The 19,405-nt window shown below is 41.9% G+C and overlaps 1 protein-coding gene across 2 annotated transcripts in view; it reads left to right on the forward strand.

The window, feature by feature from the left end:
* Positions 1–2,630: 2,630 nt before the first annotated feature.
* Positions 2,631–19,405, forward strand: part of LOC126334639 (transcription elongation factor B polypeptide 3) — a 156,730-nt gene continuing 139,955 nt past the window's right edge. The window contains exons 1-2 of one of the 2 annotated variants that reach the window (XM_049997078.1): positions 2,631–2,954; positions 7,529–8,801. In XM_049997078.1, coding sequence (XP_049853035.1) covers positions 2,886–2,954; positions 7,529–8,801 — 1,342 coding nt within the window. In that variant the 5' untranslated portion in view covers positions 2,631–2,885. The remainder of the gene's footprint in view (positions 2,955–7,528; positions 8,802–19,405) is intronic. The other variant, XM_049997079.1, reaches the window with a different exon arrangement.

Consider the following 19,405-nt stretch of genomic DNA (forward strand, 5'->3'; position numbering starts at 1 on the left):
CCCACCCCTGATACTGAGTCTTGCCCAAACAATCTCACATGCAGCTTCAGTTTCTATTTTGACGGATCTGAGTTTCTTGTCTACAGGAAAAAATATACCGCTTCTATTTCCTTTTTGCCTATCCTTCTGATGTACAATTAAACTTCCCACAAAAATCTCACTGTTGTCAATTTCAGGTTTCAACCAACTTTCTGTACCTAGTATTATGGGAACTTCACCGCTCTTCACGAACACTTCAAACTCTGGCACTATGTTGCAAATGCTTCGGTAGATTATCATTAGAATTGCAATACTCTCACTTGTGGTACTTCTTGGTTTCCTATAACTATGGTTATATGGATTGGATGGAGAGGCATCTAATCCAAAAAGCACTTGTGTTCATCCCACACACAGTCAGCCACCTGAATGGCAACCTCTGATGTCTAGTGCACATCTTGCGTATTTAGAAGGACCCTACAGTTCTCAACCCTATGGTGCAAGTCCACGAAGTCGCAGCCTAGCATCTCACAGGATGGACAAAATCTATGGTTCAGTCACTGTACTCGACACACAACCAAAGGGCCACGATCACACTTTGTTGCATCCTGTTCCCTCAATGGCTGCTGGAATAGCCTCTTCAACATGTTGAATGGGACCCCAAGGCAAACACACAGAGTGCACCTGGCGTCCTTTCCTGCAATTGCTGTCATTTTCCTAAGAGGTACCATCAATTGCTGAATGTTTGAACTCCTGGCAGTTAATAGACCCCTACTGTTTTGCGTTTGCCTCCTCCTTACACGGGACAAAACAGGTTTCCCCAAAATAGGTGCAGTGAGTCTCATTGGCACATTTTCAGTTTCAGTGAAAGACAGCACCTCAAACTTGTTGGTTAGGGGGATCAGTACAAAACCCTGAGTCCTCCCTGGTCCCCATCCACATTGTTCAGGACGCCTAGATCTACCACCGACATGCCACACGGAGTCAAATGGATGAGTAATGATAGGCCCTGTACTTTATGCACAGGAAACAGTATCCACTGGAGAGGATAGTACATGAAGTATCTCTGGTATAGATACCTGAGATATATGACTCTCAGGAGCTCTTTCAACACACTGATTTGCAGCAGCTGCCAGTCGTTTGACGGTAGCAAAGAGTGATTTCCAGCTGCTTACAAACGTCACCTATGTCATTCTGTGTTTGAGTACGGGATTTACATTGTGACTGCATTTTGGCTGATGCGATGTATTAAAAGAAAGTGAACAAATAACTTTAAATAAATCCCGCTGCTTATCTTATAAAACGAGATTTCTATGAAGGCAACACAAAAACCTGTAGTAAAAATGACTAGTTTCCAAAAAAGGTTTGGTTGTTAATTGTAGTTGTTGGCAAACTCGAAGACAGAGGAAATTTATGATAAATGCAGATAGTATATAGGACTGCTCCTGATTAAGGGAAAACTAGATGTAACACAATATATTAGTTAGAATATTCGCTAAAGTAACTAAATCACAAATGGTGATTTGCTACAAGTTATGCATAGATTATGCAAAGGAGAATGGTAGCTTCTCAAAATTCTAGAAGCACATGTTTGTTTGCGTTGATATACAATAAAGTTCTTGGGTGGTGTATTCTTTGTCTGAACTGCTGATTTGCTACGAAACAAATTACATATCTAAAACATTCATACCAGTAACTTATGAAAATAGTTTTGAAAGCTTCCGAAAATTCTCAAGTTAACTTGTTTCTCACATAATTGTACAATGAAATTTTCTTTTGAATGAGGAAAGGCCTACTGTACCTAAATATTTTAAAAGAGCACCATTTAGTTTAAGAATAAGATTGATGATAATAGTCCTCGTTTATTGCGGCACTCATGATTGTGCGAAATTTTACAGTAAATCACTGGTCCCTTTAACCCCCACAAACCAACCAACCAACAGTAAATCACAATACATGCAGGTATGCAAATCTAGAATTTTAAATCGGCACACCATTTTGTACACGCGGTCTCACGCAAGGGAAAATTCCTGAGTCATGTTTTATATATAAATAAACGTGCGTATTTCACGCGTTTTTAAATTAGGTGATTCTGTACACACTTGTAGACTGGCGCGCGGACGAGGAACGCTGCAGCGAAAGTTCATCCCGATCAAAATCGCTAAAATGTGCAGCATCAAGAAAGCACGTCTTCTGCTTGTTGCAGCTAACAATGCACTTCACAATACTTTTTAAATATTGTGTCCACATATACCTCTGAATGTACTTGGAAATTTATATCATTGTACGATACACAGACAAGACTCTTGCGACAGCAAGTTCAGAAGATGGACGTATAATACTCAAATGAGTGAAAAAATATTCTTTGCTTAAAATGGATCGCAAATTACACTCATTCTGGTCATCCAGTGTTTCATAGTGAGAACAGTTAGCGACTTCCAACAAACTTTAAACATAATTTCAAACCTTTTATAAATGTGAGACTTCGACTCTTTAAAGAGTCGCTTTCTTACTGGTGTTGGTAACTAATAATGAACTGAGACTCGATGAGTACGATAACTGCGGTACCGAACTGTGGACAGTATTTATTTCCTGTTCTACTGCGTGTTAGCGGGGTGGAAAAATGTGAACATCTATGAGGTAAGATCACCTTTGACTATGCAATGGAGCGTCTATGGAGTCAATTATGTTTGGAGAAATCTGTGCCGTGGTCTGATTTGATAAGGTTATGGCAGAAAAGTAGAGGAAAATACCGTCGTCATAAAAATATATATTCTCTCATGTATCCCTAATGGAGTAGATGGTCGCGATCTGTACCGCGAGAATGACGAATGTATGACTGTCAAGTCGTACTTGGAAACAAAAAACAGTTAACTTTGACCTCGTAAGGAAACAGATGTTACAACAAAATGTCGGTTGTCGATGTCATTCGACATTACCAACGCAGCATAGAAAAATGCCAGGAAGATGAGGAAAGGGTGAGAATAACACATATTAAGAACTGCAGGACTCAAACTTTGTATATCATATCTCCTGTTGAAAAAACATTTCGGACGTTATGTTCCTTTCACGTTTAATATGCGTTGGTAACAGACACTGCTTGCAGTACGAGTTTCTCGTAGTAGGTGCCCAATGTCTCCCTTGACACCATTTACTCAAGATCCGTGACTTGTTTTTCGTTGTTATATAAATGAGCCAGCACAATGTTAAAATAAGACACGTCCGGAATCGTGCAATGTCAAATCATTTGTAGCCGTGGAATAATGTACACTTGACTAACACAAAAATTAAACCATAGCCTCAAACCTTTTTCCTGAAATTATGTTCACCCTCTTTACCTCACAGAAAAAATAAAAAAAACACTGTCATGTAGGAGGATTGTTTTCCTAGTATAGTGTATCGCACATGGTGTTGTATTTGAATTTAATTTTGTGTACATTTTATTTTGGCTATCTGTACTACATCTTTAAAGTTTTTCACGTAATTGTTTCATTTAGGCTGGTAATGCGAAAAGCATATAAACGCTTCACTTAAAGAAATTATTTGACATTGCATGCATGTTACACAGAATTTCAAGCAATAAAAATGCGTATTTTGTTACCTCACCATTCTCCCAACATTCAAATTTTTCCTGTAGTTGTTGACTGTAGTGTAGCGGAAATGATAAACAAAGCCAACACCACAACCACGACCAGTAGCCCCTTAATTGTCACTTTTGGATAAAAGTCTCCTGTACGCATTACCGTATGTTATGGACTGCGTCTATACATTTCCCTGTTGCTCCTGTGTTATTTTTAACGTCTTTTCACCATCTTTGGGCAAGCAGAATGATGGCCATCAACAAAACATAGATGTATCAACATGCTCCATTAACACACATTTGCTGTTCATTTACCCAGTTTCAGGATCTGTAAACTTCCCTTAGAAAATAGTTCTGGTGATCTGAAATCTATTTGCCGGTCTCTTTCAGTCATGCACATCTTATTAACCTAATAAAGTATAACGGAAGGTGTATCATTCACATGTAAAATCTTCACAATAATGACTTCGGTTCAACCTGTGCCTTGTTTATGAAGTACTATTACTAGATTTTGTTGAAATTTAGTACATGAAGTTCAATAAGCATTTAATTGACATTCATTACTTCATTCCATAATTTCAGTGTGGCTTGCAAGTGATCCATTGTGTTGTATTCACTTTTAAAGTATACATTTCCTTCAGTTGATTAAAATCCAATGCTGTTTTTTATGCAGTTGTTGGTGAGTTGAGCTAATATTTTGTACATTGTGGAAAGAAGGCTGATGGGTGTTTTTTACTTTTCTGTCTGGCAATTCCCCTTTCTTGTGATGTAGAACAGGTACACCATTGTTCCATTTTGGGAAATTGTCTCCTTTCCCTGCCATTCTGTGAGGTACTTTACAAGTGCATTTAATATTACTTATCTTCCAGCATATCTATTGAAACAATACCTTAGGTGCCTTTCCATTCTTCTTACTTGTGTTGGCTTTATGCGCGTCATCTGCTGTTGCTCTCACTGTTCACTGTTTGTTGTCATAGTGCGTCTCTTGAATTGTTCAGACTTTAAAGAATTCTTTGGTTGATTACATACAGTGCATAGGTGCATTAATAAGTCGTATATTTTTAACATCATATTGGACAAGTTTAGTAATCATTGAGTATAAATGTGTCATACTGAATGACAAAAAGCGAAACAATATGTATAACACAGTATACATGATGAGAAACATTTTAACAAATATAAATGAGATATGCTTGATGTATGTTAATCAGTGAATATAAATGTGTTGTGAAAATAAAACAAAACAGTATGATACAATAACATTTGTGGAAAAGCTAAAGTGATATAGTTGTCATATCATACAGCACCTTTAAAAGTGTACATCACTTTTATTATGTATTTTAAATTATTCTATTGTGTAGAACGATTTTTGTTCAAGCCCCCTTTCCATAATATTTCTGAAGATGTTCAGTGATACACTGTGCTGTAAATGGTAAAATTTTAAATAACTGTATCCCTATGCATGTGTAACTATTTTTTTTGAAGTTCACTAATTGGTATGTCCATCATCTGCTTTTGACATGTTATGTATAGACCCTTGCAGTTTATGGCTATCTTTGTTTTCCGTCATATGCACCAAACAGCTGAGAATAAACAGCGATGCAACTGTCAGTATTTTGAGCTCTTCAATGTATTATCTACATGATACATGGTTTCTTACTCCAGCAGTGCCTGTAATGACTTTTATTTACCAAATAAACATTCTTTTTACTCCAGAGGAATTGTGCTAAAGCAGTACTGCTTATGTGAGAGCGCTGTGAAAAAAGTCATAATAGGAGTTCAGCAGTATCTGGTCTGTCACTCAAGTCCTAAGTTTAATTAGCATATAGGTAACTCAGGCTAATTTTTTGCATACATATTTAGTGCCAGTTTCTCAAATTAATTTTTGATCAATATGAATGCCAAGGACCTTAGTTGAGGCACTAGAGTTGTTATGTAGGCTGAAAACAATATTTACAGTTTTAGAGTGGTTAGTTTGCAATTCATTTGCTCGAAACCATATACAGGATATTCAGCGTTGTTCTGCACTTTTTTTCTGTTTGAGTATGTACAACGCCCTATCAACTGTAACAAAGGCAGTGTCATCTGCATTTAATATGGAACTACAGTACTTGTCATCATATTGGACAAATCATTTATATAAATACTTGTACAGTTTTTTCTTTGTGGTTGTTTACTATGCTGTTTGCTGTCTTAACTGATGAAGTGTGGTGTTTGCCCATTGCAGGTTACTTTCTCATTTTCTTTGTACCTCTTTTGTTTTTGCTGTTTCTGTTACCTATTTATGTAATATTATTTCTCATATGCTCTTGAAGTTACCTAGATCACATTAATTCAGTGTATTCTATTGTTTTCCTATTTTCGTGGCCCATTCTTTAATCTATTTCAGATTTTCTTTTCTGTTTGCTTTCTTCATACCTGCAAATTATTTTACCGTCAATGTAAGTAGTTTTGTTAAATAGTATCCCCCCCCCCCTCCCCCATGCCTGTTCCATCTCATATTTCAAAGAATTTGAACTCTTTGCTTAATTTAATCTAGCAAACTGTTCTGTTAAATAATTTTCATAATCCCCATTTCTGACAGCCTGTCTGTGGGATGCTTTATTTCTAGCTTAGTATCCACTTTTAATGTGCATCTTGTGAGTCTATGACTGATTACAGCTAAAAAGTGGTCTAGGAATGCTACATCCTGTATAATTTAGCTGCTGTTTAATGAGATGTGAATAATTTTAGTTTAGTTATTTTGTCTTTGCCAAGCTCATTTTTGGTTTCTTTTTTTAATGAAAAACTGTGTTATAAGCAAACATATTCCACTAATGTAAGAGCTCTTGTTTTTGATATCAAAACTGAAGTTTCACATCAAATCATCATTTTGTAGTTTTTGTCTTACTTTCATATTAGCATCTCTGACTGTTATCTTGTAGTGGTACTTACTTCCATTTATCAGTAACTCCAACACACAAATGTGTAGCTGGATGTATATGATGGGAAGTCTTATAGAGGTGTGTTTGAATTGGATATGTGGGCTTATGTATATAATGTCTATAAATCATTACGGGAATACTGAAGTTTCAGATTCCACCCATCTGCTTTGATCCATGACGTCATCAGTATGGCGGAAATGGCTACTCTAAGCGCCTACAATATGACACCTATGATATCACTACATACACACAGCAACAAACACGAAAATACATATAAATAAGACAATAACATCTCCCTCCAAAAATACAATCAAACTAACGGGACAACCATGGGAAATTGGGTGTTTTAGGGAGGGGACAAGCTAAATATACCAATAAAAAAAGAACAACAATCGCAAAACACACAAGATGACAAACAAAAAAGATAATTACAAAATCTACATGAATTAGACACTTCCCTTGACCTATATAGGTCAACTGCAACTGCTCATACGAAAAAGCCAGCACCTAAAACTATGAAAAACAAAATACAAAGCACCATCAAAACACACACACACACACACACACACACACACACACACACACACACACACACACACACTTATGTCATGGGTCAAAGCAGATGTTTGGAATCAGACGCTTCTGTTGACCCATCAGTACAAATGTTTACCAAATGGTTTCTGTCAAATAGGCCTCTACCAGTTGTCTTTCTCATCTTTGTTCTATGCACCAAGTGTTCCTTATGTAATGACCACATCCTCACTGGGAAATTAACTCATTAACTTTTTTTTTTTTAAAAAAATCCCAAAATTCAGTTAAAGATCTGAGTTGCATAGATGCCTTTTGAGATGCATGTTTTTCCCTAAGTCATTATTAACAATTTGTTTCTGATTACTGTTACATGTGATTCTTTCAGCTTTATGGAAATATAAAGTTTAAAACACACACACACGTAGCATTTTACTTTACAAATATATTTTCTTGAGGTGTAATCTTATCATTCAACTAATGTTTAAAAATATTTTATGCAATATATGTTTTGTTACAGATGTTGCACTGCATCAATAAACTATGTCGCCTACCAATAACGGTTCAGCTTCTTAAGGAAACTGGTGTTGGCCGTACTGTAAATGCATTAAGGAAATATGAGGGGCAGGTTGGAGAAGCCGCAAAGTATACTGTGATGAAATGGAAGCAGATGGTTGCTGAAGAAGAGTCCAGTGATGATGATGGAGAAGAAGCTGGAGATGAAACTGGAACTGAGATGCACACTGAAGAAGTTGATGAAACAAATGCTATAGATGAAGAAGAAGAAGAGGAGGAGGATGGTGATAGTGGAGGTTACACTGTTTTGGTAAAGGAGAACAGTAGGCATAGTCACAAAGAGACTCCCAGTAAAAGCAGGAAGGATGAGAACCACAAGACAGACAGTAGTAGACATGAATATAAGTCACTCAAGGACAAAACACACAGGGATGTAAACAGCAGTGAAAAAAAACATAAGGACAGTCATAAAACTCAAGATTCAAACAACACAAGAGAGAGACATTCACACAAGAGGAAGAGAGACTCAAGCAAAAATCACAGACGTGATGAAAAAAGAAAAAAGTATGACAGTGAGAATGAAAACCTTTCGGATGAAGGCTCAGAATCACAAGAAATGCTAATTGATGAGCGAGTGACTGAAGCAATTAATGCAGAACATTATACAGATGAAGAACAGGAAGAGGAAGAAGGTGATGGTGATAATGACGGCGACGATGACAGTAATGATGTCAGTGACCGTGACAGCACGTTATTGGCTCCAGAGCATGGGTCACATTCAAAGCAGCACAGCAGCGGTTCAAGTAGTAGCCACCATCACAAACATCACAAAGAGTCACACCGAAAACATGATAAACATAAAGAAAAGAAGGTCCACAGTAGTGATAAACATAGTAGAAAGAGTGATAGTGACAAGGTAAATGAAAGGACAGGTGCTAGTGACAGCAAAGAAAAACATTCAAAGCATAAAGATCATAAACATGAACATAAAAATAATAAACATAAAGTCGGTAATAATACAGGTGAACTGAGGAAGGAAAAAAGTGAAAATGTGAAACAAAAAGCTGATAGTGTTTTAAAGGACAGCAATTCATCAAAAACAGATTCCAAAAAAAAGACAAAAGAGAAAACAGATAGTGCATCAAAAACCAACACTTCACACAAGCACCATAAATCGTCTGATTCTAAACCAAAGGAAGTGAAAGAGAAAAAGATAAAAAAATCTGAACATGTCAATGATGAAGATGATGATGTTGGTGGTATTAGTTCCATGTCAGGTAGGAAACTTGTATATTTTTCAGCTCTAGTAGAGACAGTGAAAGAAGATCCCTGACAGCAGATAGCATTGTCACCAGCTTTCAATTGCAAAGTGCAAATAGCTGCAAGCAAAAACAATAAAGCTGTGACAACACTGAGACATTGTCACAGAGAGATATACAAAATCACGTGACATGACTGAGGTAGACGCAAGAAGCAGCTGCACCACGTCCTCTGCAGTTATCAGGGATCTTCATTTGCTGATTGTGGTGTAGAGGAGTGGGAGTGGTGTGTGTTTTACTTATTTATTTTACAAAGGTTGCCCAGAAAGTAATTCACCATATTTTTGTTATGCAACGGTTCTTTATGGAACATAATGAGAATTACACACATGAAAAAATGTAACAAAGCCAGAGAAGGAAAGTTGCTACTCAGCATATAGCAGAGATGCTGAGTCGCGATAGGCACAACGAAAAGATTCACACAATTATAGCTTTTGGCTATTGAGGCCTTTGTCAGCAGTAGACGTGTGTGTGTGTGTGTGTGTGTGTGTGTGTGTGTGTACTGCTGACAAAGGCCTCAATGGCCGAAAGCTATAATTGTGTGAATCTTTTTGATGTGCCTATCACGACTCAGCATCTCCGCTATATGGTGAGTAGCAACTTTCCTTCTGTGGTATTGTTACATTCCATCATGGATTTTCCATTGTTTGACACACGAAAAAATGTTGTTTTATCTACACACCCCATTTTTTCATGTTATCTCCATTGTGTTCTGTGGCATTCTTCCAGTGCAAAACAAGGGCATGTATGCCCTGTTAGTACCAGTCCTTGTCCTTGGGGCGGAGCCAGTGTTTCACTGTTTGAATCACCTCCTCATTGTCTTTAAAATGTCTTCCACAAATGGCGACCTTTAATGCCCCAAACAGGTGGAAGTCTGAGGGGGCTAGGTCAGGGCTGTCAGGTGTGACAGCTATGACAGCTATGGATGGTCTCCCCGACTGCTGCAAATTGTGGAGTTCTGCCAGACTGCCCTCTGATGACCTTACCCTCCGTGCCCAGTGACTGACTACTTCTGTTGACAGCAGATGCTCCACAGACTTGCACAAGTGTTCGTGAATATTCACCACAGTTTCTTTCTCTGCAGTGATAAATTCAGTGACAGCATGTTGCTTGTAACATACGTCATCTACAGACGCCATTTTGAAACTGTTCTGCTGGTACGCTATTTGTCGGAAGTGACGGAAACTTGGCGCGCTCTCTTGGAGACTTCAAATAATACATATGTAATGTTGCACATTGTTTTCAGCTGAGAAAAAAAAATGCGGTGCATTACTTTCTGGGCAACCAACATAATATCATCATCAACAAACTCTGTGTGTACTCAGTAGGACACTAAGCAGGTGGGAAGGTGAAAAGCCACCAAATATGCAATATTATGAATCAACAATGCCCATACCACTACGTTCTAATTTACATAGTTTTTTGATGTTCCAATGTTCTTTGATTGTGCTGGTATAGGTTTGTCTGACTTAAAAAATTGGAAATATTTGCCTCAATCCTTTTTAATTGTCATCTTTGATGCTAAGTGATATAAAAAGGTCAAACACATTGTGAGGATTGTGGCACGGCCCCCAGGAATGTCTCAAAATTCATTCTCCTTCTGCCTTCATAAACTATTCACATTTGTGAAAGCCTTTTATCCTTGAAATGAAAACAGATCTGCTGCAATTGTAACCAGACTCTTCTGTCTTAATGCTTACAGCATATCCCTCGAGGTAGGTGGTTAAACATATTCAGATGTGGGAGGTAAGCATGATTATATGCTCATGAATCACCAGCTTAAGTTGTGAATCGTTGATGCTAGTGTTGTCTTAAAGACTATCTCTGCTTTAAAAAAAAATTGTTTCCCTAACACATATGTACAAGAGTAATTTGATCTCGTATACTACTACTTCCCCACATTGATGGAGGAGGAGGACAAGGATGATGATGATGATGAAAGGAAATAAAAGGAATTTAAGTCTCTCTGCACTGATGGATCTTGGCTAGGAGTTTCTTTAGTCTTCTGTTTTTGTTTCTCCGTCGATGATATGAGGGTATGTATACCTATACCTGGATAAGAATAACGACAGTTGAGCATTGATGAGGGGTGGTTGTTTTGCTGTTAAACGAAAGGACTACCTGGCTCTGGTAGCAACAACTCTGTGGTTCTGTACTGTGTATGTTATATGTTCCCCATTAACATGCAGTATTGAGTTCACTTTGCTGGGTCATAACAGCCTTATCACTTTCTCAAGGGATTTCACAGTTGGCTACCAAATACCGCAGGAGAAATGCGACACTTGAGAAATAAATCATGGAAGAATAGAGATAGCAGAGTGATATAATAGTTGGGCGCAAGGCAGATGGTATGATCAAACTCGTGCTCTGGCTGTTGTTGCTGGGGTAGCTGGCCTTATAAACAACTGTCAGGAGCATTGTTGTTCTGATCCAGGTATAACAAAAGCATTGTGTACAACCCAGTATTCGGAAGGCAATGGAGCAGATGAGATGTGAAAAGGGCCTTGAGAAACTGTGACATATCTTGGTCTATCCACAGAGGCTAGTTAAAGGTGCTTTGATCTGCATTCATATAAGGCACTATCCTTTAACTCAGCACTTTCTTCTCAGATGAGAAGGCCAAACTCTCACTTACTATTTTTAGAATTTTGCTCTTTATTAGCAAAGTGTTCTTTGATTTGATAGAGGGCTTGCCTTCTATTTTTAATTGATTATGAGAGGATTGTCCTATTCATCTTCTGCACCACCACCTTGAGAATTGCAATGTATGGCTTATTCCTACAGGGATTTATTATTTTTTTATGGGTAGCAAGACTTACATAAATTTACTAAGTTTGGTTGAAACTGTTCCAGTTGTTTGAGTTAAGCTGATTTTTTTATGTATCATCATCTTCCCATCCTCTGCTCAAAAATTGCAATGTGAGCCTTACTCCCCAGTTATATTTGTTTTCAGACAATAAAATGTGTGTGCTCGCGCGCGCGCATGAGTGCTCTCCCCCCCCCCCCCCCCCCCCCCTTTCCCTCTCCCGCCACAGACATACAAAGTGACATCATATCAGACAGACTGAGGTGTATGTAATTTACTTGTGAGCACTCACTGCTTTTTCTCCTCAGCATGATCATCCACTTTGATTTCCATTCTTAGTCCTCTTACTGTGTGGAATAACTCTGTAAAGAAAGTACCCATAATGGATGTGCAACATATTTGACAATGTGCTGTATATTTGTTTTCATGTTGGTTTCACATCCAGGGCAGAGTTAAAGTACAATGTACATACGTCTCTTTAGTAAGTCTGGAAACTGACATGCCAGTTGCAACATATTTGCTTTAAGAAGCATTTTGTTCCAAAATAATTATACTTTTATTCTTATTTATACATACATATAATTTTTGTTCAGGGATAGGAAAGAAGGGATGCAGACACAGAGAGAGAGAGAGAGAGAGAGAGAGAGAGAGAGAGAGAGAGAGAGATGGCATGAGAATATGTACTTTTTATTTTCACATGTATCCTGATATATTTTGTGTTCCTTGGCCACACTTGCCAGGGAAATTATGTATGGATTCTAATAACTTAATCATTGAGAGCCATAATCCTATTCTCAACCAGCTGAAGCAAACGTGAATGAAGCAATTGATTGGAAAATGGTTTCTGAACCTGCTAACAGTGAAATACCGAAAGATTCTGAAGGTAGTGACTTTATCATGTAAATTAAAGTATTCCTAATTAACTGACTCAGCAGTCTCATTGGTGTTCCCCTCTTCATCCCCTGCCCATTACAATGTCTTTGTTCTCTTAGCTGTTGAACGGTAGGTAACGTCTCACTACAAAAGGTCTAATAATGCAAAGAATCACAAAGAACCCAGGAGGTATGAGAGATTTTGAAGTATTGTCAGAGGGTAGACTTGTGTTTATTTTTTGGGTATACAAATTATTACTTCACAGATGTCCTCAGGATAAAGGATATTAAAACTTCAAAAGAAAAGTTACTAAAGGTGTCCCCTCCATGGTGTACACCTAGGCTGAAGCTTTGCCTGGACCTTTCACATGGTCCTAAGGATTTGGTTAACCCCGCAGCTCTCTGCTGTCACTTCCTCTCGGTTCTTGACATGTATCGGGACCAAGAAGTGGTTTACACTGGCAGCTTTATATTGATTGTCACATTGGCTTTCTGTATAATCGAAGAGGACATATTGAACAGCACTCCTTGCCAGTGTTTTCACTTCAGAGCTGGCGGCCATTTCTCATGCTCTTGAGTGCATCAACTCGTGCCCTGGCGAGTAGTTTCTTCTCTGTACTGACTTCTTGAGCAGTCTACAAGCTGTTGACCAGTGCTACCCCCACCATCCTTTGGTAGCGACCATCCAGGAGTCCATCTATGCCCTGGAACAGTCCAGTCATTCCATGATGTTTGTGTGGACGCCAGGCCATGTCGGAATCCCGGGAAATGAACTTGCCAAAATGCTGGCCAAACAGGCTACACCGACACCACTTCTGGAGATCGACATCCTTGTCACTGACCTGCGATCATTATTATGCTGCAAGGTTTTTCAGCATTAGGAGATGGAATGGCATAATCTCAGTATGCAAGTTGCCTTCGCCGGAAGAACACTACAGCTGTCGTACATGACGACTAAAAATCCATTTCTCATCTAGTAGTGTAGAACACTGGGCAGAGATTTACATAGATTCTGTCCATATGCATTGTCTGCATTAGTGTTATTAATAACTCATATCTGCATTCTATGTAGTATGTACGCATTGTGTGCGAAATACACACACCCTGTGAATGTCTGCATACTGTCTCGCCAGTGATTCGTAAGGCGTGCTGTGGAGGGCCTGTATGACTTTGTGAAACGCCCTGTAGTTGCTTCATGCGATGTAATGGGCTGGATAGAGTGGCAAATCACCTACTTGATGTTCACTTTGCTGACCTATGATGGAGGGAGGTGCGTGAAGATGATCTGGCAACTTACCTTCCCTCATGCTTTTAGCCCACACATCTGCCACCTCATCTGTTTTAAACTACCAAAACAAAATTTATCCCTTAATATGACTCTACTGCTCTTAGATGTGATACACACATTTAATGTTTGCTCTTTTTAACCCACTATATTTAAAGATAAACATTAATTTTATACTGTTAGAATATTATTTTTAATAGTCTGCTATTTTTCCATTCCCTGAACATGGAAAATATTAGTCCTAGAGAAAAATTGAAAAGGTAGTTTTTGTTGGAAATTTAAAGTAGTTTAATATTGTACTTGGGAACATTTTTGCTAGAAGTCATGGTTTTCAAGTGACCAGAAAAGAAGCATAAAAAAGTGGCTTGTTAATCCTCCCTACCCCACTGCTCATGATTTTTAGTTTGTTGTTCCAGACAGTCTCCTAGCATTGTGCAAGAATTTGTGACTACATGATTTTCCCCCTTGCAGTAGCTCTTTATTAAACACAGTTTCTTCAGGAATTAATGACTCAAATATTCTGTCTCTTTTTGACCTCCAGGGCTTTGCATTCAAAGATTTAACTGTGGTGCAGTTTCAGCCCCCTCAACTAAGTCTGCACTTAGTAAACACTTTCTCTATACCCATCATGTGCAGATGTTTCCTGAAGTTCCCATGGCCAGTCACTAGTCTTACCATGAGCTAAATCTGTCTCTTGTTTCACAGGCTTGTGAAAGTTCTCTTTAAACATGGCTTCAGCATCATTAGCATGCATGCTTTTGTTTCTGGATCTTAGTTCCATATTCTGCAAGCTGCCCCCTGATCCAACTACGTAGTTTTGATTTTACCATCACTGTAGAGACAGTCAAGACAGGTTCCACTCCTGAGCAGCCTGTCAGCTTGCTCATTACCACCAATTTCTTGAGTGACCAGGGACCCACAGCAGGTTTACCCCCTGCGGGTCCGGGGGTTAGAATAGGCCCAAGGTATTCCTGCCTCTCGTAAGAGGCGACTAAAAGGAGTCCCTCCCCCTCAAGGGGTAGTTAGCGCCTGCGTCCGGAGACGGACGGTTTCACGACCTATATTTGCGTTCATTTTGGTTTTTGACTTCTTCTGGTTTCTTCCTTCCTTTGGTTGGTTCCTTTCTTTGTTCTTCTCCATCTCGCTGTCTTACTTACTAGTTCTCCTTGCCTTCTTCTCCTTGCCTTCTTCTCCTTCTCTGGTCTCCGCTTCGGCGTTTGAGACAGTATGTCCTTTCTTTCCCTCTCTCCTTTCTTTTTCCTCTTCTTCCTTCCTCCCTGTGCGTGCCTGAAGGCCGACCCACGCATTCGCACGCGTAGTCGGTGATGGGGTAACGCGTAATTCCCCGCCCTGGTTAGACAAGTAAGGCATGCATGTACCCCCTGGTAAAGGCCAGGCCCAGGGAGGGGTGATTGCCTGAGCTGCCACCTTCTGACTGTGCCGATTGGTCCCTCCGTCCATTTCTCGGGAGGTGTGACCTGAGGTGTGAACAATCACCTAAGGCGGGAGTGCCCTCAGAGAGGGTCCCCACAAGGAAGGAGCGCGCCATCGGAGACACTGGGAATCGTGGGGGATTCCTCCGCAATGGATTTCTCTTCTTCTTATCTCTCGACTTCTGCCCACAAACGGAAACTTGACCAGCCACCAGTGACAAAAGTACTACCGCCTGCCCCACAGTTCCTCGTAGTTTCTCGATCTGAGGACGGAAAGGATTTTTCCTCTGTCAACCCTTTCGTTATCCAGAAGGGCGTAGATGTCATAGCCGGATCTGTCAAGTCTTGTACCAGGTTGCGTAATGGTACTTTGTTACTAGAAACTGAGAGCGCCTTTCAGGCACAAAAACTGCTTCGGGCCACACTCCTGTACACGTTCCCTGTCCGGGTGGAGGCTCACCGCACTTTGAATTCATCTCGTGGAGTGGTCTATACTAGATCACTCGACGGATTGACTGACGAGGAGATTCAGTCTTTCCTCACTGAGCATGGCGTGACGGCTGTCCATAGGGTCATGAAAAAGGTCAACAATGACCTTGTACCGACCCGTACACTTTTCTTGACCTTTGACAGTGTTCAGCTGCCATCACGCATCAAGGCGGGCTACGAGGTTATCTCTGTTCGCCCCTATGTCCCGACACCTACACGCTGCTACCAGTGTCAGCGTTTCAATCACACTCGCCATTCTTGTTCCAATGCGGCTACATGTGTGACTTGTGGCAGGGATGCCCATGAGGGTGACTGTCCACCTCCGTCTCCTCGTTGTGTGAACTGTTGCGGTGACCATGCTGCGTCCTCCCGCGACTGTCCCGTCTACAAGGAAGAATGCTGTATCCAAGAAATTCGGGTCAAAGACAAAGTCTCCACCTCGGCTGCTCGCAAGCTATTCGCTAGCAGGAAGCCCACGTTGCTCCCAGCGGGGAAGTACAGTACTGTCATCGCCTCATCGGACTAACAGGGAGGTGGCGACGCAGACATGCGATCTGACCTTCAGCACTACGGTCGTCCGTTCGGCCAGTGCTAAGATCGCCCGGTCGACGTCTCCTCTTCCTCCCGTCGCCCCTCCGACACAAGCACTTTTATCAGCTTCTGCCAGGACGAAGACCCAGAAGTCAGAAGCACGGGCCTTCAAGAAAGAACCGTCTCGTGCAGACCTTCTATGTACCTCGAACCCTCAGCCATCGACCACTCCTTCCACAAAACGGCCTTCCAAGAAGGCTCATAGGAAGCACAGTTCTCCTTCTCCGCCACGGCGCATTTCTCCTCCTGCGCCCCCCAGCGGTTGCCACCCCAGGCCGTCATCCGTTTCGCCTGGCCGCACCACTGGTAGCCGAACATCTGGCAGTTCACCAGCGGAGGAAGCTCCCCTTTCTGGCCATCTTCACAAGATGGCCGATGAACCTCTAGAACAAATGGACGATGACTGTCCGCCTCCTGCTAGCGGCGGTAGTGCTCGCTCAAAGCCGGGCCCTCAGCGGCCTTCTCGATGACCCCTTCTTGCACCTTCTTCTCACGATGGCACTTATTCACTGGAATATTCGCAGCATTCGTTCCAACCGAGAGGACTTGAATTTGCTGCTCCGCTCGCACCGTCCTCTCGTTGTAGCCCTCCAGGAACCGAAGCTACGCCCATGCGATCAAATTGCCTTTGCACACTACACCTCTGAGCGTTTTGACTTACCCCCTGTGGAAGGTATTCCGGCTCATGGAGGGGTTATGTTGCTGGTCCGGGATGATATCTACTATGATCCCATCATATTGCACACCGGCCTGCAGGCAGTTGCCGTCCGCATTACTCTCCCAATTTTACATTTTCCATCTGTACCGTTTACACTCCATCGTCGTCTGCCGTTACCAGGGCAGACATGCTGCAAATTATTGCTCAGCTCCCTACACCATTTTTGTTAACTGGAGACTTCAATGCTCACCATCCTCTTTGGGGCTCTCCAGCATCCTGTCCGAGGGGCTCCCTGTTAGCAGACGTTTTCAACCAGCTCAATCTAGTCTGCCTTAATACTGGCGCCACTACTTTCCTTTCAGACACCTCTCACACCTATTCCCATTTGGACCTCTCTGTCTGTACTACCCAACTTGCACGCCAGTTTGAGTGGTATGCGCTTTCTGATACATATTCGAGCGACCACTTCCCGTGTGTTATCCATCTCCCGCATTATACCCCCTCTCCGTGCTCAACTAGTTGGAACATCTCCAAAGCAGACTGGGGGCTCTTCACTTCCAGGGCGACCTTTCAGGATCAAACCTTCACAAGCTGCGATAGTCAGGCCACACACCTCACGGAAGTCATTCTCACTGCTGCTGAATATTCCATCCCTCACACTACTTCTCCACGCCGCGTACCGGTCCCCTGGTGGACCGCAGCATGTAGAGACGCCTTACGTGCTCGTCGACGTGCTTTACGCACCTTTAAACGCCACCCTACAGTGGTGAATTGTATCACTTACAAAAGATTACGTGCGCAGTGTCGTCGTATTTTTAAAGAAAGCAAGAAAGCCAGCTGGGCTGCTTTCACAAGCACCTTCAACAGTTTTACTCCTTCTTCTGTTGTATGGGGTAGCCTGCGCCGGCTATCTGGAACTAAGGTCCACTCACCAGTTTCTGGCTTGACAGTCGCGAATCATGTCGTTGTGGCCCCTGAGGATGTCTCCAATGCCTTCGGCCGCTTTTTCGCATAGGTTTCGAGCTCCACTCATTACCCCCCTGCCTTCCTCCCCTGAAAGCAGGCAGAGGAGGCTCGGCCACCTAATTTCCACTCCTCGAATTGTGAAAACTACAATGCCCCATTCACCATGCGGGACATCGAAAATGCACTTGCCCGGTCACGGTCCTCCGCTCCGGGACCTGATTCTATTCATATTCAGATGCTGAAGAACCTTTCTCCTGCGGGTAAAGGTTTCCTTCTTCGTACTTACAATCGCATCTGGATTGAGGGACATGTTCCCGCATGCTGGCGCGAGTCTATTGTTGTACCGATTCCTAAGCCGGGGAAGGACAAGCACTTGCCTTCCAGTTATCGACCCATCTCCCTTACCAGCTGTGTCTGTAAGGTGATAGAGCGAATGGTTAACTCTCGGTTGGTTTGGCTGCTCGAATCTCGACACCTACTTACCAATGTACAATGTGGATTTCGTAGGCGCCGCTCTGCTGTTGACCATCTGGTTACCCTGTCGACCTTCATTATGAATAACTTCTTGCGGAAGCGCCCGACCGCGGCTGTGTTCTTTGATTTGGAGAAGGCTTACGACACCTGTTGGAGGGCGGGCATTCTCCGCACCATGCATACATGGGGCTTTCGCGGTCGCCTCCCTCTTTTTATTCGTTCCTTTTTAATGGATCGACAGGTCAGGGTACGTGTGGGTTCTGACCTGTCAGACACCTTTTGCCAGGAAAATGGGATGCCACAGGGCTCCGTTTTGAGCGTCGATCTCTTCGCCATAGCGATCAATCCAATAATTGATTGCCTCCCAGATGATGTATCAGGCTCCCTTTTCGTGGACGATTTTACCATCTATTGTAGCGCGCAGCGTACGTGTTTCCTGGAGCGCTCTCTTCAGCGTTCTCTTGGCCGTCTTTACTCCTGGAGTGTCGCCAATGGCTTCCGTTTTTCTGCCGAGAAGACGGTCTGTATTAACTTCTGGCGCTACAAAGAGTTTCTCCCACCGTCCTTACGACTCGGCCCCGTTGCTCTCCCATTCGTGGAAACAACAAAATTTTTAGGTCTTACATTTGACAGGAAACTTAGTTGGTCTCCACATGTGTCATATTTGGCTGCCCGTTGTACCCGTTCTCTAAATGTCCTCCGTGTTCTCAGTGGCACGTCGTGGGGAGCGGATCGAACCGTCCTACTTCGCCTATATCGGTCTATCGTCCGCTCCAAGCTGGATTATGGGTGCTTTGTATACTCCTCTGCATGGCCGTCCATCTTACGCCGCCTCAACTCCATACAACATTTGCTTGCGATCGGAGCGTTTTATACTAATCCCGTCGAGAGTCTTCATGCTGAAGCCGGTGAATTGCCACTCACCTACCGGCGCGATATGCTGCTTTGTCGTTACGCCTGTCGGCTACTGTCAATGCCCGACCACCCA

Source organism: Schistocerca gregaria, chromosome 2 (assembly GCF_023897955.1).
Source record: "Schistocerca gregaria isolate iqSchGreg1 chromosome 2, iqSchGreg1.2, whole genome shotgun sequence".
NCBI lineage: Eukaryota > Metazoa > Arthropoda > Insecta > Orthoptera > Acrididae > Schistocerca > Schistocerca gregaria.